Genomic DNA, 23,600 nt, shown 5'->3' on the forward strand with positions numbered 1-23,600 from the left:
TTATTTATTTTTTCTGCTGTAGACAGATAGCCTTGTGCAAAATGACCCTTCTGTATGAGTGTGCAAATGGACATACTTTCATAAAAACAAAAAAACCGGTCCAGGATATGCCCTTTAAGAACGTCGTTGTGGAGGTCGGTGCAGCTCTCCTCAGCTGGGCGTCCTGGAAAAGGCCTCAGTGTCCGAAAGAGGGCGACCTCAGCTGCGTCACTTACAGGGTAGAGCCAGCCAGCCAGACAGGCAGAGAGAGCTTACAGAACAGAACAGAACTTACTGTACCTTCTCTTGTAGATTTGAAAGGAAAAGACATAAAACGACGGAACATTTTTATATTTGAAGAAAGTTGTTGGTTTTGTTTTCAACCTTGAATAAAATCTCCTGCTGCTCTGGTTAGTTGTTTACGTTCGCGTGTTTGTTTAGACACTAAATTAATAATGTAAACTAGTCTGAGGGAAAAAAAAAACTATTCGGCGAAGAAATAAGACAAAATTTATCGGGTTGATGGGACAGTGTGAGTGTGTAAGCTAATATATGCTAATTATTGTGAAATATTGCACCTCTGTAGTGGCACGAGCAGCAGTTATTTATTTATTTATTTATTTATTATTTTTCTGACAAGCCCCGCCTTTCAGCCCGTGATTGGTTGAGAGACGACGTTCTGGGTCACGTAAGCACGCTGATTGGTGAGTGGTTTATCCGGTTGCCAATCAGCCGAGGCGGCCCCAGGCGTGCAGTAGCTGGGAAACCTAACCATTTGCCGTGGAGTGATAGGGAGTGTGTATGAGAGAGAGAGAGGGAGAGAGTTTGCTTGCTTGCTTGCTTGCTGTAGCCGCACTAAAGAGTACGCTTGCGAATTTTTTGCATGTCAGGAGCGGATGAGGATCCTGCCGCCAGCCGGTCTTCGGCCGCTGCCCGTTTCTCCGCTTGTTCCTAATTAACGAGCGGCATGTGGAATTGCGCGAGGATAACCAAGTGGCTTTGCGTCGCGTCCCTGCTCTTAACGACGTGGACCAAGGTGAGACGCTGTGCAATTCTGACGCGGTTTCGGATCGATTCCCGTGCCGTCGAGATGAAAGTTAACCCAAAAAAAAAACGGGCTGATAATTTCGAACGTGATCGATAATTGAATGAATTAATTACGCAGCTCGTTTCTGAGCATGTGATCAATCATGCAGTTTTGATTGTCAGATGTGTGAAATTTTCATCTGAACTTCCGGCGAGATTTTTTTTTCTTGTCTGAGAAATAAACCGAGCTGATATGGTTCTGACCCATAGTTTGGAGTTTGACGCTAAAAGGAAAATTTCTATACAATATCTCACTTGGTGATTTCCAAATCTGAATCAATCCGTTTTATTATGATCATGATAGCCTTATAATAAACACCCCGTCTGGCACGCGCACACTGCACAGAATTTGCGTTTGCAAATATTTTCTCTCTACAAGGCCTCTTTTTTTTTTTATGCATGTATTTAATGCTTGTTTCTTTTTGATGCTGTTATTTTTAGGTGTCCTGGGCTTCGGGCTATTTCGAGCTGCAGCTGATGAGTGTGGAGAATGTGAACGGGGAGCTCTGGGATGGAGAATGCTGCGACGGCGCGCGCAACTCTCGGGACCAGCGGTGCACGCGCGACGAGTGCGACACGTACTTTAAAGTGTGCTTGAAGGAGTACCAGAGCGAGGTGATCGCCACCGGCCTCTGCAACTTCGGCAGCGGATCTACAGGCGTGCTGGGTGGGAATATATTCTCTTTTAAAAACGCTAACAGCAACAAGATCAGCGACGCCGGGAAGATCGTCATCCCTTTCCAGTTTGCGTGGCCGGTGAGTGCGCGCGCTGTCTGAGCATCATGATGATGATGATGATGATGAGAGCCTGGTGAACCTGATGGGGATGCAGTGACAGGCTCAGGAAGCCCTGGCGGGTTTTTAAGCCAGTGTGATCCCTTCTTGAGGCCAGTGTGTGTGAGAATGAAATCCTTATGCTTATCATATAAGACCAGTCTCTCTCTCACTGTCTCACACACACTGATACTTGGTGCTCCTCTTACTAAGGTGTATGCATGCCTTGTGTGTGTGAGAGAGAGAGAATGAAACCCTCATGCTTATCATATAAGACTAGTCTCTCTCTCTCACACTACTTGGTGCTGTTACTAAGGTGTATGCATGCCTTGTGTGTGTGAGAGAGAGAGAATGAAACCCTCATGCTTATCATATAAGACTAGTCTCTCTCTCACACACTGATACTTGGTGCTGTTACTAAGGTGTATGCATGCCGTGTGTGTGAGAGAGAATGAAATTCTCATGCTTATCATATAAGACTAGTCTCACTCTCACACAGATACTTGGTGCTCCTCTTACTAAGGTGTATACATGGTGTGTGTGTGAGAGAGAGAGAGAGAATGAAATTCTCATGTTCATCATATAAGACTAGTGTGTGTGTGTCTCTCTCTCTCTCTCTCTCTCTCTCACACACCTTAAGAGGAGCACCAAGTATCTGTGTGAGAGAGAGACTAGTCTTATGATAGAGAGAATGAAATTCTCATGCTTCTCTCTCTCTCACACACACACACACACACACACCTTTTAATAAGAGGAGCACCAAGTATCAGTGTGTGTGTGAGAGAGAGAGACTATATGATAATGAGAATTTCATTCTCTCTCTCTCTCTCTCTCTCTCTCATCATATAAGACTAGTGTCTCTCTCTTTCACACCCACTGATACACCTTAGTAAGAGGAGCAGCAAGTATCAGTGTGTGTGTGTGTGTGAAAGAGAGAGACACTAGTCTTATGTTAAGCATGAGAATTTCATTCTCACACACACACACTAGGTATGCATACACCTTAGTAAGAGGAGCAGCAAGTATGCATGCCTTGTGTGTGTGTGTGAAAGAGACACTAGTCTTATATGTTAAGCATGAGAATTTCATTCTCTCTCACACACGCGCGCACACACACACTAGGTATGCATACACCTTAGTAAGAGGAGCAGCAAGTATGCATGCCTAGTGTGTGTGTGAGAGAGAATGAAATCCTCATGCTTATCATATAAGACTAGTCTCTCTCACACACACTGATACTTGGTGCTCCTCTTACTAAGGTGTATGCATGCCTTGTGTATGTGTACTCTAGGGATGCATGTCTCATGATTTCCCATTGAGCATCATCATTCTGCAGCAACACACACACACACACACCTGCTAGGATAGGAGAGTCTTTTATCCCACAAAGGGAAATTTACATTGTTACAGCAGCAAAATATATAAAGAGGGGGAAAAAAACAAGGCAGTGAAGGAGTAGTGCAAATGTACCAAGTATATAAAAGAAATAAACTAAACTACAAATTTAGAGAGGGAAAAAAAATTTAACAGGTTCACAGACTGTATTGCAGGATCCACCTGAGATTTGATTTTTATTTTTCCCTCTTTTTTTCTTTCGCACACTAAGTGATTTCTGATGTATTACTCTACTATGTGTTGTAGGTGCTTGTGCACATCTCGGGTATCAGATGAGAGGTGTCGCACCTTGAAAGGACGGACACCCCCCCCCCCCCCCCCAAAAAAAAAAAAAAAGGCAAACACAGTGTAGTATTGGCTGTCCATGTTGGCCAAATGCCCAGACTTTCTGAAATCACTCAGCTCTCCTTGACCATGCTATGCTGCCTGTTTTTTGAAGCCACTCAAACACCTTGTCTCTAGTCCAGCTGCCTGGCTCACTCACCCACCCCCATCCTCATGCTTAATGTGTAAGTTAATGTGTAACTTACTATCAAACCACTTTATGTAGGGTTTATCACAGCTATCTTGCTTTGTGTACCTTCTCAAATGTGTGTTGCGCTCAGTCAGTTTCCCACGCAGGTCAGTCCTAGAAAACCTCATCTCTCTACCTTGTGTGACATGTATATGATTGCATAGACCTGCCTAAGAGTTCTCGTCTTTCCGGGCTATGTTTGCAGTTCCGGCTGATCCCGAACTTCCCTAAATTGAACCAGTTCTGCCGCATCCGGAAAGGCAATTGATGTGTGTCCAGTGTAACCGCATCCCCTCTGTATTGTAAAGAGATATGAAGCACCTCTGTCAGGCTTGGATAGTGACTCTGCCACCTGTTGGAGATAATTCGTTCTGAGTATCTGCATTTTGTGTTTTGGTTTTCCTGGGGTTAGTCTATGACGAGTGTTCAGAGTGACGATACGCTTCACCCGGTAAATGGCTTATTCAGTTAATGGACAGCTATATTTGGAAGAGGATACTGTAACTGATACATGCAACCTTAGAAGTGTAAGGCAGTGTGAATGTGTGTGTGTGGGTTTTTTTTTTTTTTTTTAAATCCTGATTCCAGGATGTAGTTGTGGTCCGATCATGGCTTAAAATCTTCGTTAGATGTAAGTGATGTGTAGTGATCGGTCTCGTTAGTGTCCGTGGAATCGAAATGCAAGCGAGAGATCTCTCGTCAGGTTCTACAGAGACTTAACTTCATGGTTGGGCACAGCAGATACAGTCGCCAGGGTTAAAACGGCAGCATCGGCTAGACCTGATTGGGAGCTTGCCGGACGGTTGCTAGGAGATGGCTACACGGGCCTTTAGTAAACAATTATGTGCGGCCCTTGGTGCTCCCTTCCCCCTTAACTGGGCTTTCAGTACAGCCACTTGTTCAGTTCTCACCTGGGAAAGAAGGGCTCGAGTCCTACTACTGATTACACTATTGACTGTGCAATTAGCCAGTCACAGCTGGCTACATCTTCAGTCAACATAAAGCGATAATTGTCCATTTAAAGCAGGCGGCTCCTGATGGAAGTTGTTTAGAGCTCGCCGTAAGTTTTAGAGAACACGTACTTGGCTGCGGCAGCCTTTCTGTTGACCTCGTTCACGTATTCTTCTTGTACGTATCGTTTTCTGGCCCTGTTTGGTATCGATAAGAAGACTATGCTTTACTGTTATGTAAAGCTGAAATACATTTTGAATTGTAATAAATGAGTCAAGCACATTTATGGATTATATTAATCTTGTTTATAATAATTTATTTGGCTTGGAGAGGCCAAATATAAAACAAACCTAAAATTTGTGTCTTCGATTTTGTTCAGCTTTTGTGATTATTAAGGGGGGGAGCCTTTCCGGATTATTTTCTCATGGAGACCTGCTGTTTTCATTGAACAGGAAGTCTGAGATCAGGAGGAACCTCTTACTTGATCTTGGGTGCGTTTTTCTGCTCTACCTTCTCTTTCTTTGCCCTGAACAAAATGGGTTTTTGCTCTATTACCTCAGTAAACATCTTTCTTTCTTGTGACCAGAGGCTGTGGTGCTTTTGTGTCGTCCCATGAAATGGAAGGAAGGACGGTTAACGATAGCATTTTTCTGCCCCTGAATGCTTCAGTCATGGAAGAGATATTTTTAGGAGCTGAAAGACCAGGCCAATTAGGAGGCAATGCGCCCAAGGGTGACTTTTTTTTTTTTTTTAAACTTAACAACCTGCGAGGTTTTTTCTCTCTTATCTTAGGTTTAGGGGAGATTTCCTGGTCTCTTAATCTTTAACGGTTAATATTAAAGGCACATTTAGTGCATCGGTACTTTACTTTAGTCTGCTTTTTTGGGCTCCAGCCGAAACACTCCTAATGCCCTAAAGTAAAGAGAAAGAAAGAAAAAGATTGTATGAGTATTTTGGAAGAGTGCAGGCCAGCCACCTCCCACTCCACTACTCCTACATGGTGTATGCTTTAAAACAAAGAACGTGCTCCTTTTGAGAGACCGTCTTTGGCGAGTTGCTTTCCAAGTCCTTGCCAGAACACAATCAATTGATTAAGTGGCGTCTCGGTTCATTTAGGCGGCAGTATATATTGCTGTTCTGAGGAGGAAATCCAGGATGAAAAGATTCCTACAAGGTCACGGTGTTCGAAGAAACGGTAGGCAGGAATTTCGTCCTTCTATTGGCGATGTGAATCAGCAACCGGGAAGGCCGAGAGCATGGAGATGATGCATTCTCGTTTCTACATTTATAGCAGGCGCTCTTATCCAGAACTATTTACAGAATCACTTTTTAGTCTTGATTTAAAAAAAAAAAAAAACCTCTAGCATCCTACTGTATAGAAACACTTGTCTTGCATTAAATGCTTTGAATGTTGCAAGAACCTACCATTTGATTGAGGATTTCAGAAACGTGTGGTGAGGAAATGTGGCAAGACTGAAGGTGGGAGTGAGGGTTGACGGCGCAACTTTTTTTAAAAGCTGATACAGCACTTGTCAGGAAAGTCTACACTGTGACGTTGTTCTTTTTCAGGTCTAATTGGGCAAAGATCTCTCTGTAATAGGAAGTTGGTATTGGTCCTAATTGGAACCCAGTATTTGCGTGCGCTTGTGTCAGTGTTTTCTGTCTCTTAAACCCTGCTCTGTTCCTTACTTTTCTACTTATTGGCATGCTCTGGGTGAGCCGGATTCGTTTTGCTGTATCTGTTTTGGTTTATTCGCTAATGTGGATAGTCTGCATGTGCCTGCGATTGTGCACGACTAATGCATGCGTGTGATGCTTCCTGTGGGGATACGAACCCTGAGCAGGTGCGCTGCTGTAATTAAAGTGCATTAGTGCACAGCCAGTTTTTAATTCCCACTTGACCCCTGAACCTACTGGAAATGATAATGATGATAATGGAGCTTTGGTTGGCGTCAGTGTGGTTGTAACCAGGCTTCTCAAAGCTACTGTAACTAGGCCGCTAGGTTTTTAAGATAAGCTGGCTTGTAGCAATAAGAGGAATTTTGTCAGGGAAGGCAAGTTTGATGGAGGGGGTGGGGTTTTTTTGGGCTGCTCAGAGATACAGAAATGAGGTTAATGAATAAACGGCAGCGAAACTGCTCGTCAGGAACAAGAGTGTCAGCTGAGCGTCAGGTAGCAGCTGCGTGACTAGTAATCTAAGGGCTGATTGCCAGTTAACCTTTTGTAGAATTATCCTTTCACATTCTGTTTGATGACACACGTTCAATTTTGGCAGGCGATTAAGGGCTGGTCTAGGCTGTTTGCTGGTCATGGCAGCTCTTGGCTTGTTTCTTCTACAGGTCAAGGTCATACAGGTCTTGCTCACGTCAGCTGCTGGGAATGCGACCAGCAAGGGAAAACGATCCTCTTTCTTTCTTATCTTTATTCATCTCTATTTCTTCCGTCTCAAACTATTATTCAAGGAGGTTTTAAACGTCTCGTCTATGCTTCTGGCTCGAACACTCAGCAGAACGGTGTACTCTGCTGTTTATACTGTGCCCTTGTCTCAAGAGTGCTCCTTATCTTTGAGAACTTTGTGGCACCTTTTTGTGTGTGTGTGGGGCCTTTGCTGCTTCATTAAGAGAAGGGGAGGGATATGTTGTGTTTGTCAGAGCATTGCCAATGGTCTCGTTGGCATAGTAGCGGAATACTAAATGGGTCATGTGTGTGTATACACACATACATGAAAACACAGCACCATAGACTGGTCAGACTCCTGCCAGTAAGTCACTCGCTTGCCGTTTTTTGGCTGAGACTCGACTGTTTAAATAATATACATGCACACTCGCTTGGATGTGTGTGTGGTTAACAAAATGCATTGTATTTAGACATTGTGTTTCTCTATTGTTTCCAGTGGAACTCAACCCCAATGAAGGTGCAAGCTTGAAAGAAGGGTGGTTCCGATGGACGAATATCATTTACCAGCCACAGGGCCGAAAGTACATGTCAGCCTGTGTGTCCCTGCCTCCCAGACACACAATACCCCTTAACAAAGCTGTTGTCTGCTTTTGTGCTCTGGAAGCCTTGCGGAAAATGGCAATTGTCGCAGTCGGAACAAGAGTCACAGCAAATGAGCTCATTTGCCGAGCAGTCAGTGGCTTTTTGCTGAGCTAGGCTGCGCGACAAGGGTTTCCAATAGTTCCGTAATCCCTGGCATCCAGTGTTGATTTGAAACCGAGCTGTTCACCTGGGGGTATTCATTTTCTTTTGGAAGGATTGTAAAGATGTTGGCAATGTTGAGGGAGACCATGAGATTGACAACAGGAACAAAGGGATGTATTGATTTTTTGGTTGTGCTGGCTGATGGTTCTTCTCATGGCCTGTGACCTGTAGGCTGAGTGAAACGGGATTCGGGTGCAGGTCTGGAAAAATATGAAATTTTAGGCCTTCATTTCCAGACCTTGGGGAAACTACGAAAATCTAGTGAACATTCTGGAAAGTTATGTACATTTTTATCATTGTAATGTAAAACCAAGATATTAGAGACAAGATTTTGGTAACCTAGATATTTTTCTATGCTAACGCACCTTCTCTAATGCATTTCCGTTTATTTTTAGCTTTTATGATTCCGTTAACGCTAGACGGCCTTTCGATTTCGTAAAATCAGTGAAATTTAGTTCCCTCTGAAATTTGGTCATTGGGATATTTTGTGAGATATTACAGAAATAAACACATCAGGCCATTTTGTGGCTGGGAATCCCCTCAAATTAAATAACTTCCCGAGCAAATAACGTGCATTGAATCGCTTGCTTCGCACAGTCAAGCAGACCGAGGAAGTCTGTGTGCGCATGCGCAGATTTACCACCTTCTTCTTCATCCAGTGTTGCGTTACTGCCATCTACAGGTTTACCTTGACCGTGCACTGACAGTTACATCGTTTTGTCGCTAAAACGAACAGCTGATCACACCGAAGTGCTCGCTGAGGCTGATATTTATTAGTTTGGTCCTGCGTTTCCTTTCCTTCGCAACACAACGTGGTGGTTTCTTGCTTTCCGTTACTGCGGTCGGTCTTTCACGTTTCATTCACACGCTCACGTCCTCCATTTTTCTCTCCTGTTTCAAATGTCTCCCATACTGCCTTGTGCGAACGGGGAAAGCCCACCACGTGATGCACGATGTAGTATCTTGAATTGGGTCATGGTGAAGCAGGAAAAAATAGCGGAGAATTTAGGGCCACGCGACCCTAAATTCATTAATTGTTTTATTTTAAGAAAAACTAATAAAGCTTGAAGTCTGAGATTCAAATTCAGTAGCTGTTGTTCCACGAAGCAAAAATAATTGGGTGTCAGGGAAAATTCTTTTTATGACCTACACTTAAATTCTGAAAGGCAGTCTACCTTTTAATGAGCGTTTTTAAAAAATTATCAAGACAACCAAGGGTAGAAGGATGAGTGGGTGGGTGAGGGTCTTTGGAAATTTTCTCACAAGGAAAGGACAAGAATATGTCTAGACCCCTTCTTTCCACACGATTCCCATAGGACTGACCTGAGCCATTTCTGTCTGCCATTTACTCTGATGTGGCCCCATCCCTCTATCTTGTTCTTGCCCTATTATTACCTGAGCTGTAGGAACACTCTGAAGCAGACACATAAATTAGGCTGCTCCAGTTTGAGGCGGTCTTCTTGGAAAACATGTGGGTGCTGTTAATGTGAAAAGGTTGAACCAGAGTTTGTGAAAGAGGTCAAATTTGGTAAATAAAATATGGTTATGAAGATGGCTCTATCTATTTCTTTCTGACACCTCGAAGATGAATGTCGGGTCAACCTGTCTGCCCCTTGCATGTTTGCGACCTCTGTATCTGTGTGTGGGAGGAGATGACGTATTACTCGGCACGATGATTGATTATGGCGTGCCGTTTTCTTCCTTCCCTTCCCACCATTGAACATATAATGTCATCAACGTTGAGCTAACCTCTGACCCTCATGACATCCTTAGCCCTTCTCTTCATGACACAAAGTCTCAACTCCAGACACAACCAGGGCCTTGTGCTGAATTGAGAGGCCAATACTCCTTCATGACGTTCACTGGAGTCTACCGAGCACAAATTGTACATATTGGCATACATGCTAGGTTTTTCTCCAGGATGAAGAGAGAGATCAGACTTGAGTTGTGGTAGGCTGTTCCAGTCGAGCCCCATAAATTTCCACTAAGCGGAATGGCAGTCTGCTCCACAAAAGAGATGGGCGTTCTGCCCCAAATGTGTTAAATGAACCAACTACAATACACTGAGCTCCGTATACAAATAACAGCCTTGTTCTGGTTTCCTTCTGAACATGGAGGTATTGGAAGAATGGGCCTTTTTTTTTTTTTTTTGGCCCTGATGGTTTATTCTGTTTGATCCGATAGGTTCTGCATAAGTTCTTAACAGACTACATTCCTAGATCTCTGTGAAGCCAGAGTTTAGCCCTCAAGGAGAAAATATTGTTCTGTGGTCTTGACAAACCAGCCTCCAGCATTTGGCTCTGGTCCATTACACCATTTCGAAACAGTAAAGAAAAATTCATTCCATTGCCAGAATGCAATTCCGAGAACATATCACAACAGTTAAAAACCTAATGAACAGGGAACGTTCTCGTCTTTGGGCACAGGACACAAAAAACCTTTCACCGGCTTGTAATTGGCATGGTGGTGTCGCACATTTGGCTGTAATTGCTGTATATTGGCCAGTGACTCTGTTGGCTCAGGGTGGCCCAGCTAGTCCGTGTCAGCGGATAGAGGAGACTTTAAAAAGCCTGGATTGAGGTCCCAGATTAATGAAGATTACATGCTGCAGTTACTCGGCCTGGGATGAATAAATACCATGCTGGCCCTCATCAAAAGGTGTCACTGGAAACCTCTTGAGCGCGACTCCGAGCGCAAGCTTCAACTGCCTGTCTGTTGGAGCATGAGCTTGTATTCGGCACGAGTCGCTGTCTCCCACTGGGTAAGAAATAAATCAGCTCTGCAAGGTAGGAGAATGCCCTCGGTCTTTCTAGGGTGTTACGGGAAGGTGCAGCCAAGTGGAGCGTGAGGGGAGGAGAGTGGGATCCTGATGTCAGCCAGGGGAAGTGTGTCCCTTTTTGCAATTCCTCCTGTTAATAGAAGCCAGGAAATGAACCGTTCTTCCTGTCTCCCTGGTAAGAGTTACTCGGATATTGGGAAGTGTTGTGTTCTGTCCTTCTCCCACCTGTCCTGTTAAAGATTGTCCTTATACAGGTCCTTTCTACTCTCTGGGATTGGATTGTAGGTTTGCTGTGGCTATGGCATGGGAACGCTCTCGGGTCGCGTGACTGAACGTGATCAGAATGACCTTTACACGGTCACCATGGTGAGAAGTGCTCAACCTGGATGTTGCTTGGTGGTGACAGGAGCACCAGAGGGAGAGCACCTTGCCTTCCTTCAAGTTAGGGAAATGCTTTGTGCGACTTTGGATCTGATGGTTCTGATTCCGAGTGAACAATGATTTTGTGTAAATTATTGTAGCCGCCACAGAAATCTCTAGTTTTGAATGGCAGTGGTGTGTGCGTGTGCTCACTGCAGGTTAGCACTGCAGCATGGGAGGCTTTTTGAAGCCGATGAGATCCCTGATGAGAGGTCTCAAGGGTCAGCCAGAGCCTCACTCCCTACAGCCCCCTCTAATTTCAGCTTTACCCTGCTATCCCACCCTCTGCAGAGCCCAACCCCCTACCGTGGGAAGCTGCACCTGTGGCTCCTTTCACCACACACCCACATACACCATGCATGGCTGATCAATATTATCCTTTTCTGGAGTTTCCTTCACAGTTTCAGGATAATATGGTACACCAGAGTTTGTACAGGTGGTGTTGGCGAAAGTAGTAACAGAGGTTTAATTTGCTCAGTCAGAGTCTCTGTCTGAAAATCATGCCGCAGTTGGCAATCCAAACGGTTTTGGAATAAAAAAGAAAAAGCCGTTGTGTATTAACCACTAGTAGCTTGTGCAAATGGTGTTCTTTATTATAACCCCAGTGTGTAGAGTATGGAGACACAATGGGGTAATAATGGGGCAGGATGTGATCACAGGGCATGCTAAAGGTTCGAATTGGAATGCATATATTCGTGTGTGTGTGTGAAATAAATACATATCTATCTCCCCTCATCGGGCTCCGTAATCAGGCGTGTCATGAAATAGACCGACTTCTAAAATCTGCTCCTTGTTAAGTGAGGGGTGGTTTGCGTTCCTCAAGTCTGCAAGGATATCTATTTTGAGGTTGTACGTTTGTTGCTATAGGAATGTTTCTGGAGCGTCCAGAGACTCTCTGTTTCAGGACTGGGTTTTGGATAGAAGCCTTTGTTGAATGGTCACCTCCCCCATTCCCTTTATCCTCATCCAGTCGTTTGGGGGCAGCTGTCACATAATCCAGCTAATCAGGGACCGAGTGTGTGGGAACAGGACTGTCCCAGGCACCACTCGCACCAATTCAGCATGACTTTCCCACTTTTCCAGATAGTCCCTTCCTGATATCATTTTAATTGTTTTCAGACAAGGAAATCTTGCAAATACGTTCTTGGGGATGGGCGGGAAGGTCAGAAGCCTTACAAGATGGTCCACATCGGTGTCAAATAATCAATAATGCAGATCAGCAAGGATCTGTGGAGTCGACATGACATGCCCTGCCCCCACCACCTTGCCATTCTGACCTAGACAAACGCGTGTTGATGCTGTTAATCTTATCCTGCATCGTCCGGATCATCCAGCAAGTGTGGTCCACCATACTGATTGCCTCCATATCTCAAGGCTCCTCCCATCCCACATTCAAACGAAGTGTGTCAACCCAAACAATCGTGTTATTCTTGACGCATCTAAAATACTGATTCTTCATACCAATGCATGCATTTGTTAATCCTAATCTCAGACACCATCTGTGTACAGGACATGTTTTCTTTCTAAGCTATTGACTGGAGTTGTCGGTCGTGAAGCAGCTGTTTTGGTCATGTGGAGGTGAGCCATCAAAGCTGCAGCAGGCACTCAATGGCTTGATTAAAGAGCAAGGCAGCGTGATTCAGCTTCTGTTTGCGGCATCCTTTCAGACAGGTGCACTTTGCCAGCGCCACTGTCTCATTTGGTTATGTGGGGGTTAGTTCCATTTGACGCTTGAGTCCTTTGAATACTGTTTCCAAGGAGAACACGAAAACTTTGGAGATTATCTCATTGCACATGAAGTCAAAGGAACCTTAAAGGTAGACTGCCTTTCAGATTTTTCAAGTTTAGGTCATGAAAATAATTTTCCCCGACACCCAATTATTTTTGTTTAGTGGACCAACAGCTACTGAATTCGAATTGCAGACTTCCAATTTTATGAGTTTATTTTAAAATGGCACAATTAATGAATTTGGAGCCACATGGCCCTAAATTCTCCGCTATTTTTTTTTCCTGCTTCACCATGACCCGATTCAAGATACTACGTCATGCATCACGTGGTGGGCTTTCCTTGTCCGTGCAAGGCATTGTGGGATACAAATTTGAAACGGGAGAGAAAAATGGAGGACGTGAGCGTGCGAATGAAACGTGAAAGACCGGCTACAGTAACGGAAAGCGAGAAGAAAAGACGTTATGTTGCGAAGGAAAGGAAACGCAGGACCAAACTAATAAATATTGGCGGTCAGCGAGCACCTCGGTGTGATCAGCTGTTCATTTAGCGACAAAATGGTGTAACTCTCCGTGCACGATCAAGGTAAACCTGCGCATGCGCACACGGACTTCCTCGGTCTGCTTGACTGCGTGAAGCGAGCGATTTTTCATGCGGGTTATTTGCTCAGGAATCCCCTCAAATTAAATAACTTCCCAGCCACAGAATGGCCTGCTGTTTTGTGAGAGATTACAGAAATAAACATATCACAATGACCAAATTTCAGAGGGAACTAAATTTCACCAATTTTCTGAAATCGAAAGGCCGTCTAGATTGAAGTTCAGCGTGGGGCTGAATGTATATGAATTGGGTTTTGGACTTTTTGATTTCGGTCACTAATCGGCGAGTGGCCTAGTGGTTAGCGTGTCCACCTCTCGAGCGGGAGATCGCAAGTTCTACTTACGGTCGGGTCATACCAAAGACCATCGTAAAATGGTGCCTACTGCCATCTGGCAAGGCATGCTGCAATACAGATGCGAGTGGGGAGTCAAACTCTTGTGGTTACCAGAGGGCTATCCCCCCCACTGTAAGCCTAGCTATGTAATATAGGCTACGAGGGCTACGACTCTGAGATTGGCTCCGCCAAACGCGCCATGTATGGTGCAGGAAGGACTTTGACTTTTGACTATATGAGGCCAATAGCTCATAGTTCAAGTGCCTGTTAGCATGATGGTGTTTACTGTTGGTGTGTGGGTCAGTGAAATTCCCATAGGTTAGAACTATGTACGTTTTCTGAAGGTATATTGAAACACTATCACAGAATAAAATGTATACTCAAATTCTTTTAATTGATTCTCAGATTCTTAACGTTTCATTGCGTAGGGTTAGTGTGATGGTATGTCTCGGCTTCTGAGCTCGTTCGCTCGTGCACTCGCTCTCTGCAACCTGACCCCTTTCTTATTAATCTTGCCTTCCTGCTATAAGAGGAATAGTGGGTGTAATCTCCCTCTCTGCTGCTGTGGATACATTTGGGACTTGACCCTTATTCCTGCCCCATTACTGGTGTTGCAAAGCCTTCACTTTCTGTAATGTCTCTTGTACATGCCTTATGCTGACTGTATGTTTTTTCGTTGTTTGTTTTTTCTCCTCCTCTACAGCGATCCTACACACTCGTTGTGGATGCCTGGGACTGGGACAATACCACGCAAAACGGTGAGTACACATAACACATGCTAGTTCCTGCAATATAAGAACAAGAAAAAGGAAATTGTAATCAGTTGGATTGTAATTTTGGGTTTAGGCTGGTGTTATTTGGTGCTAGCCTTGATGGTCGTGTGTGTGTGGGGGGGTGTTTCCAGTTCTGCGCAAGATGACGCATTTTGAATGAAACAGCAGAGTTTTTAAAATGAGCATAAAGTCATAAATGATAATTGCTATGTCTGAAATCACCCACCATATACAGTGGTGCCTGAAAGTTTGTGAACCCTTTAGAATGTTCTATATTTCTGCATAAATATGACCGAAAACATCATCAGATTTTCACACAAGTCCTAAAAGTAGATAAAGAGAACCCAGTTAAACAAATGAGACAAAAAAATATTATACTTGGTCATTTATTTATTGAGGAAAATGATCCGATATTACATATCTGTGAGTGGCAAAAGTATGTGAACCTCTAGGATTAGCAGTTAATTTGAAGGTGAAATTAGAGTCAGGTGTTTTCAATCAATGGGATGACAATCAGGTGTGAGTGGGCACCCTGTTTTATTTAAAGAACAGGGATCTATCAAAGTCTGATCTTCACAACACATGTTTGTGGAAGTGTATCATGGCACGAACAAAGGAGATTTCTGAGGACCTCAGGAAAAGCGTTGTTGATGCTCATCAGGCTGGAAAAGGTTACAAAACCATCTCTAAAGAGTTTGGACTCCACCAATCCACAGTCAGACAGATTGTGTACAAATGGAGGAAATTCAAGACCATTGTTATCCTCCACAGGAGTGGTCGACCAACAAAGATCACTCCAAGAGCAAGGCGTGTAATAGTTGGTGAGGTCACAAAGGACCCCAGAGTAACTTCTAAGCAACTGAAGGCTTCTCTCACATTGGCTAATGTTAATGTTCATGAGTCCACCATCAGGAGAACACTGAACAACAATGGTGTGCATGGCAGGGTTGCAAGGAGAAAGCCACTGCTCTCCAAAAAGAACATTGCTGCTCATCTGCAGTTTGCTAAAGCTCATATGGACAAGCTAGAAGGCTATTGGAAAAAAGTTTTGTGGATGGATGAGACCAAAATAGAACTTTTTGGTTTAAATGAGAAGCATTATGTTTAGAGAAAGGAAAATGCTGCATTCCAGCATAAGAACCTTATCCCATCTGTGAAACATGGTGGTGGTAGTATCATGGTTTGGGCCTGTTTTGCTGCATGTGGGCCAGGACGGCTTGCCATCATTGATGGAACAATGAATTCTGAATTATACCAGCGAATTCTAAAGGAAAGTGTCAGGACATCTGCACATGAACTGAATCTCAAGAGAAGGTGGGTCATGCAGCAAGACAATGACCTTAAGCACACAAGTCGTTCTACCAAAGAATGGTTAAAGAAGAATAAAGTTAATGTTTTGGAATGGCCAAGTCAAAGTCCTGACCTTAATCCAATCAAAATATTGTGGAAGGACCTGAAGCGAGCAGTTCATATGAGGAAACCCACCAACATCTCAGAGTTGAAGCTGTTCTGTACGGAGGAACGGGCTAAAATTCCTCCAAGCCGGTGTGCAGGACTGATCAACCAAACGTTTCCGTAACTGTTGCAGTTATTGCTGCACAAGGGGGTCACACCAGATACTGAAAGCAAAGTTTCACATACTTTTGCCACTCACAGATATGTAATATTGGGTCATTTTCCTCAATAAATAAATCACCAAGTATAATATTTTTTTGTCTCATTTGTTTAACTGGGTTCTCTTTATCTACTTTTAGGACTTGTGTGAAAATCTGATGATGTTTTCGGTCATATTTATGCAGAAATATAGAAAATTCTAAAGGGTTCACAAACTTTCAAGCACCACTGTAGTGAGTTCTCCATTTTGTAGTGCTGTCCAAGTGTATAGTGAGAATTATTACACCCTGGACTGGAGTAGACTCCTAATATCTTGCAATACACCGTGAAAAAAATGTGTGTAAATGGACATTTCAAGTACAATTAAAAATAGTAAGCGAATAGAAAAAAGCTAAAATAGACTAAGACAGATAAAATAGAAGAATAAGTTACAGTGCAGAGCGAGGAATGAATCAAAAGCCTCGAATTTGATTTAATAAAAGGCAGCGGCGAAGAAGAAAGTATTCAGCCTTGATTTTAAAAGAACTGAAAAATACAGCAGACACAAAGTACTTTGTATTTATTGTAATGTGGGAAATACGCTCAGTAGAATATGGATTTATTACAGAAACACATCCATGTATTTATTATTTTGAAAACCTACCAGCCGACTGATCTGGTACGTTTTAATTGTGTGACAGTAATGACGTAAATAACGGCGTGGCGGAGTGGTGTCCGAAAGTGTTTTTTCATTTTCCCAATGAGCTCACGATATAATCCTCTGTATAGAATTCCCTAGATAGGGAGTAGTGAATGAGTGAGTGATTTCAGACACAGCACATATGATATGGTTAGATGTAGAGTTAACATCTCATCTCATTATCTCTAGCCGCTTTATCCTTCTACAGGGTCGCAGGCAAGCTGGAGCCTATCCCAGCTGACTACGGGCGAAAGGCGGGGTACACCCTGGACAAGTCGCCAGGTCATCACAGGGCTGACACATAGACACAGACAACCATTCACACTCACATTCACACCTACGGTCAATTTAGAGTCACCAGTTAACCTAACCTGCATGTCTTTGGACTGTGGGGGAAACCGGAGCACCCGGAGGAAACCCACGCGGACACGGGGAGAACATGCAAACTCCACACAGAAAGGCCCTCGCCGGCCCCGGGGCTCGAACCCAGGACCTTCTTACTGTGAGGCGACAGTGCTAACCACTACACCACCGTGCCGCCCTAGAGTTAACATATGATTGGTTAATAGTATTTCCCCACCACCACCAGTACATTCATGGCTATATATCCCCCATACTCAAATAGCGGCCCCCGGGCCATTTTAGGCCCCCGGGGGGTCTATTTCTGGCCCGCGAGCTGTTCTGTGTGTGGGGTGTTTTTTTTTTTTTTTTTTTAAATTCGTTTTTTTTTTTTTTTTTCAATCGTGCTGTCCGCTCTTATTTTGAAAGAGCGCCCCTCGCGCTGCGACGAGATGTGAGGATTGCCTCCATGGCAACGATAAACAAATAGCAAGGCTAATCTAAGCCTTCACAAAACTCCAGATAGTCAGTTTGTCGGCTGTAGCCACAATGGCATGCTCGAAGTTTGCACCAAAAAGAAAACTGGACAGCGAGAACCGCCAATTCCAACCAGAATGGACAAAAAGGTTTGCGTTCTTTACATACCGTTGTGAAGCCGCGTTCTCCACCATGAACATTGTCAAAAACTAATACCGCAACCGGCTCACTAATGAACATGCACATCAGTGTGTCTCCCTGGCTATCACACCATTCAAACCAAGGTTCCAAACATTGGCCAAAGACACACGAGGCCATTTCTCCCATTAAGCAATATTGAGAGTGTGAGTTAGTTCTTGAGTTTGTTAACCAAAGCACAGAAAATGGGCAGCTTGAAGGGTATTTGTTTTGGATTATTAACAGGGTAATGTTTTATTCAGTTATTTATTTGTTTTATTTATTTTATTCAGTTATTTATGCCCAAATGAAAAATATATTTTTATTTTAGGTAGGCCCTAATACTGTTGTGTTCAATGACAAGGAAATGTTAAAATAAATGCGTTACATTATTATGGCATGTATCATACACATTCTCAATAAATTGGCCCTTTGAGTAAATGGGAAAAAAAAAATGTGGCCCCTCATTTCTATTTGAGTACCCCTGCTATATATATTTCAGTTCCGTTTAAATGCATGATTACAGAATAAGATGTTTAGTCATTAATGCTGATGAATAATGAACGAGTAACAAACAATAAGTAACACGGTTTAAAAAAAAAAAGTCCATTTTGAGGTCAGGTTGGATGTGTTACAGTTCAGGAAGTGATGTCGCAGCTGAAAACGGAGCTGTCCATCACATGCTTTTTAAAAAAAAAATACTCGGGACTTGTTTCGTAACAGCTGAAGGAGGGTTGCCAGGAGGGAAATTTGTTGTGAACAAAAACCTGTGAGAAATCCTCTTTTTTTTTTTTTTTAAGATGATTCATAAACAGTAATCTTCCTGTGAGCTGTACTGTAGGTCCTATGAGTAGAGCAGTGTGGGTGGGAGTGGGATGGCACAATTTTGGTATAAGTGTTAACTTCTTTCGAGGAAGTGTTTTTAAGATCATCAAAGCTATAAAAATATAAATACAAAATTTAGTCCATTTACTTCTGCTAATTAGTTCCGTTTCTTAAAGATAAGAAACCACATGTCGGCAGAACAGTATGCAGATCCGGTTTAAGTGATTGTACACACACACCAGGGGTTGTGAACCTTTCCACTCTTGATATGCATCTACGACAACCTCCAGAAAATTTACGAAGAATATCAGTGTTGGCAGTTTGAGGAGTTTTTCAGAAGGAAAATTTGGTCCACGTAGTCGAAGTCACTGAAGCTCACGGAGTCTGATCACGTTACTGTTCCAGTTTCTGGTTACAGTGCAAGAATGAGATTGTCAAGCCATGAGGAATTCATGTGCTACATCATCCTCAACACTCTCAAAGTATTCCTTCTCTTGTAATTAAATCAACATGGAAATCATAAACTGGCTTCATCATTAAAACACGACAGAATAAACTGAAACCGTACTGTAGGGATCGAGCTAATCTTATCGATTTATTATAATTATATTGATCAGTGAGCTCACCTCAACCGTAGGTGTACCTTATTCTAGGTGTGATGCTGACGGCTATGTGAAACGCAGTAGCGTGCAAGTGCTGTCTACTTTTCAAACTCCTCCCGTTCTGTTGAAGTTTCTTTTTCGTTGTTTAATAAGCGTATATGACTCATTTATGGCAAACACAATTTTTGTCCCATCTTGTTCCATTTACACGCCGGACTTTTATTTTATTTCAAACGCCAACTTTAAATCGACCCCAAATTAAGTGAAATTACATGATTACGTAATGAACATGCCGGTCAACTAAGGCACTTGTTAGCAGTGTATCACTGGCCTTTGGGATAATGTTTATCTAGTACAAGGCGCGTTGAAGGAGTCGACCTGAGAGAGATTTTTCCAATTGCTAAATATTAAAACTGGAGAAATTCATCGCCATTTCTGTTGAATTCTATTTTGTACTGATGCATTTACCCATTTTATTTTATTCCTTTCCTTCCCCCCCTTAAATAAGCGCTTCAGTTCGTATCCTTTACGGGGTTGCCTTTGTTTGGTCTGTTCCACATTTTGTCGCAATATATATATATATTTTTTTGCTTGTGCCAGTCCACCACTGTAAATAAGAATCTCGATCTTAAAGGTAGACTGCCTTTCGGATTTTTCAAGCATAGGTCATAAAAAGAATTTTCCCTGACACCTTAATTATTTTTGTTTAGTGGACCGAAAGCTACTGAATTCGAATCACAGACTTCCAATTTTTATTTTTTATTTTATTTTTTTTTATAGCACAATTAATGAATTTAGAGCCACATGGCCCTAAATTCTCCGCTATTTTTTTTTTTTTCCTGCTTCACCTTGACCCAATTCAAGGTACAACATCATGCATCACGTGGTGGGCTTTCCCTGTTCACGCAAGGCATTGTGGGATACAAATTTGAAACCGGAGAGAAAAATGGAAGACGCGGGTGTGCGAATGAAATGTGAAAGACCAACTACAGTAACAGAAAGCGAGAAGAAACGACGTGATGTTGCGAAGGAAAGGAAACGCAGGACCAAACTAATAAATATCGGCGGTCAGCGAGCACCTCTGTGTGATCAGCTGTTCGTTTAGTGACAGAATGATAGAACTGTCAGTGCACAGTCAAGGCAAACCTGTAGATGGCAGTAATGCAACACTGTGGATGCCAGCTGCCATAAAACCCAAAAGAAGGTAAATCTGCGCATGCGCACACGGACTTCCTCTGTCTGCTTGACTGTGCGAAGCGAGCGATTTCATGCACATTATTTGCTGGAATCCCCTCAAATTAAATAACTTCCCAGCCATGGAATGGCCGGATGTTTTGCGAGACGTTACAAAAATGATCATGTATCACAGTGACCAAATTTCTGAGGGAACTAAATTTCACCGATTTTTCTGAAATCGAAAGGCCGTCTAGTTTTAATGATTGCCTGATCTGACCAAAAAAATTTTTCCATCACACCCGGATGTGTTATTGAGCATCTTATTCCAAATTTAGTTCCCATTTGCTGTTATAACCTCCACTCTTCTGTGAATGCTTTCCACTAGATTTTAGAACATGGCTGTGGGGATTTGTGATCAATAGCATTCGTGAGGTCAGGCACTGGTGTTGGGCGAGGAGGCCTAGGCGTTCTAGTTCATCCTAAAGGCGTTCAGTGGGGTTGAGGTCAGGGCACTCGAGTTTTTCCACTACAACCTTGGAAAACCATGTATTCATGGACTGCACTTTGTGCACAGGGGCTGGAACAGATTTGCACTCCTTAGTTCCACTGAAGGAACTACACTGGCAGTCAATGAAAAAGTCCAGGTCAATAATTCAACATATTATGCAATACGGAGTTGGGGAAATGTTTGTTTTGAGATGTTTCTATTGAATAGCGTGCACAGAAGTCATTAATGAGTTCTCCTCAATCCAAACATTTTTTTCAATAGTCTTCAGGGAGTGGTCTTTAGGAATCAGCTCAGTGCTGTTTTGGAGAAAAACAAAAATTTGTACACGGTTGAAAGGATGGGTTGGATAGCCTTTATTAAGGCCATGAAAAAGCCGACTTTTGTATTCCTTATGTCCAAGATGCCACGGTTAAATCCAGATGACAGATGCACGTCCGCATGCTGCCCGTGTCACCAGAGGGTTCCTGGAAGGTCAGAATGTCCAAACCCTGCCATGGCCTGCGTATTCACCTGATCTCAATCCCATTGAGCATTTATGGGATCACCTTGGTGTTCAGATCCAGAACCGTGTTCCTCGTCCCATGAACAGAGGTCAACTGATCCAGGCTCTTCAAGAGGAGTGGCAGGCCATTCAAGAGGAGTGGCAGGCCATTCCACAAGACAGGATTCGCCGTTTGATACGCAGTATGCGTCGCAGACTGACGGCTTGTATTGCTGTTGGTGGGGACAGTACTCGGTACTGAAGCTGCAACTTTCCAATTACAGGGTATCCATTTTGTTCGGACTGTACATTATCAAAGCTCACAACAATTGTGATTTTTTTTTTGTTTGTTTGTTTTGTTTATTCATCTCGAGTTAAATGTCAGTATATTGATCTGTAAGCTTCTAGTACATGATTTCATAGCTTATGAATAAAATTATTTTCATAAATGTCACCTGGACATTTTCATTGACTGTCAGTGTAGATATCCTGTACAGTTGTGCGCTTCAAACTTTGCGGCAACAGTTTGAGGAAGACCCATATATGGTTGTGATGTTCACGTGTACAGAAACTTTTGGCCATGTACTGTACCAGTCTATGTAACGGCTGTTTTGTTAATTTAGTATGACATTGGTAGAATGTAATGCAGAACTGGTAGGTGGACCGCGAGTTATTTCTTCACTGATGAAAGGCAAAAGGGGCAACAATAGAGTTTCCGGATGTTTTCCTGATCATTTACGAGCCCGTGTGGAATTTGGAGTAGTACACACAGCAATGAAAGTGTTGTAACGGCAAACAGAACTCGTCAAAATGTAACTGGATTAATTTCTTGAAACGGACAGATGCAGGTGTATAGGTAAGTTATCTGTATTCCAGTGGCTGTCTAAAGACAAGTGAGATACTGCTTGGTATGTAAAGGTGTGTTGTGCATTCGTGGTTAAAGAAAGCTTCCAGACTCCATGGGTTGGATTCTGTGGGTTGTCGAGGCTGTTGGTACCCTGCAAGGTGTGCTCAGTTGTAGTACTCTGGGTTGTTTGTTGTGTAGGTTACTCTGAGGGCCTCTCTTCTGGCTTTCAGCTTATGGGGACCCTGGAGTGGACCTGGGCGAGATCAGACCACAGCTGTATCCTGTTTTCTTTCGTCCGTCCGGCTGCTGATTCCACCGCCTTTGTCTCGCTTGAGGACTTGTCAGGAGGAAGGGGGTTGAACGAAAGAATTTAACTTATGTGAGAGAAGGTGGACGCCGGCTGGCAAGAAATGTATTGGCAGAGGGGGGCGGCCTTTGAAGTGCGGATGCGATCGGTAGGATGACTGTACATCCCGGCCTCTGGAAAATGCAAACACGCGCCTCTCCTGCAGTGTGAAGTCATTATGTCCTGTTTTTCTCTCCAGTCAGAGGATGAAGACAATGGGAGAGACTTGAGAGAATGGTCACACTCGTTCTGGGCCTGCACGCCTGTCCCCTATGGGTACCGAGTCCACGCTGTAGCAGTTCAGACTTTCATGCTCGACATGTTTCACTTTCTTTATTTTTCCTCATTTATTTTTTGCACGGGGCGAGTTGTTAGAATGTACGCTTAAGATGGCCGCCAAGCAGGTGCCTCCAAATGAAGTTACGGACGTATTTGTTTTCCAGCAGCTGCTGAGTAGTTGAGTGGTTCCCTGACGAGGGTGAGGACATGGAGGGACCAGAGGTTACATCTTAATATCTCCAACCTCCCTGTCATGACATTCATGCAGCTGTCCAGAACACATCTTTAACCACGCTGAAGATAAGATGGCATGAAAGAAAAAAAATCCACCTGTGGGTTTTGTTTTTGTTGTTTTTAATTTTAACATGACCCTCAATTGTGCAAAATACAGGGTTAGTCAAAATTACGTGAACACTAATGGGTTATTTTTATTATTCTTTAAAGGGTAACGTTGCTCGCTGGTTTTTGTGGGTTGAACACGATGGCGAACAGGCTGAGACCGTCCTGTAACGGTCTCACCGTCCTTGCACATATGATGTACGTTTTGTGAATAATTGGCTTCTACCAGTTAAAGGAGATCTGAAGTCATTTTTAAACATGCTTTATTTCTTAATTAGCGTGTTCTTCAGTTACATTTTCGGTTTTAGTAACCTTGTATCAAGACTCGTATTGGCAACTAATTGCAATTAAATATTCTACTTATCGGCCTGTTCGTTTT

General features: G+C 43.2%; 1 protein-coding gene across 4 annotated transcripts in view; it reads left to right on the forward strand.

Annotated features, from left to right (window-relative positions):
- Nucleotides 1-768: 768 nt before the first annotated feature.
- The window catches only part of jag2b (jagged canonical Notch ligand 2b), a 78,508-nt gene continuing 55,676 nt past the window's right edge, over nucleotides 769-23,600 (forward strand). For all 4 annotated transcript variants that reach the window (XM_060917708.1, XM_060917709.1, XM_060917710.1 and 1 more), the window contains exons 1-3: nucleotides 769-1,015; nucleotides 1,507-1,821; nucleotides 14,463-14,517. In XM_060917708.1, the coding sequence (XP_060773691.1) occupies nucleotides 947-1,015; nucleotides 1,507-1,821; nucleotides 14,463-14,517 (439 nt within the window). In that variant the 5' untranslated portion in view covers nucleotides 769-946. The remainder of the gene's footprint in view (nucleotides 1,016-1,506; nucleotides 1,822-14,462; nucleotides 14,518-23,600) is intronic.

This window comes from Neoarius graeffei, chromosome 3 (genome assembly GCF_027579695.1).
Source record: "Neoarius graeffei isolate fNeoGra1 chromosome 3, fNeoGra1.pri, whole genome shotgun sequence".
Classification (NCBI taxonomy): Eukaryota; Metazoa; Chordata; class Actinopteri; order Siluriformes; family Ariidae; genus Neoarius; species Neoarius graeffei.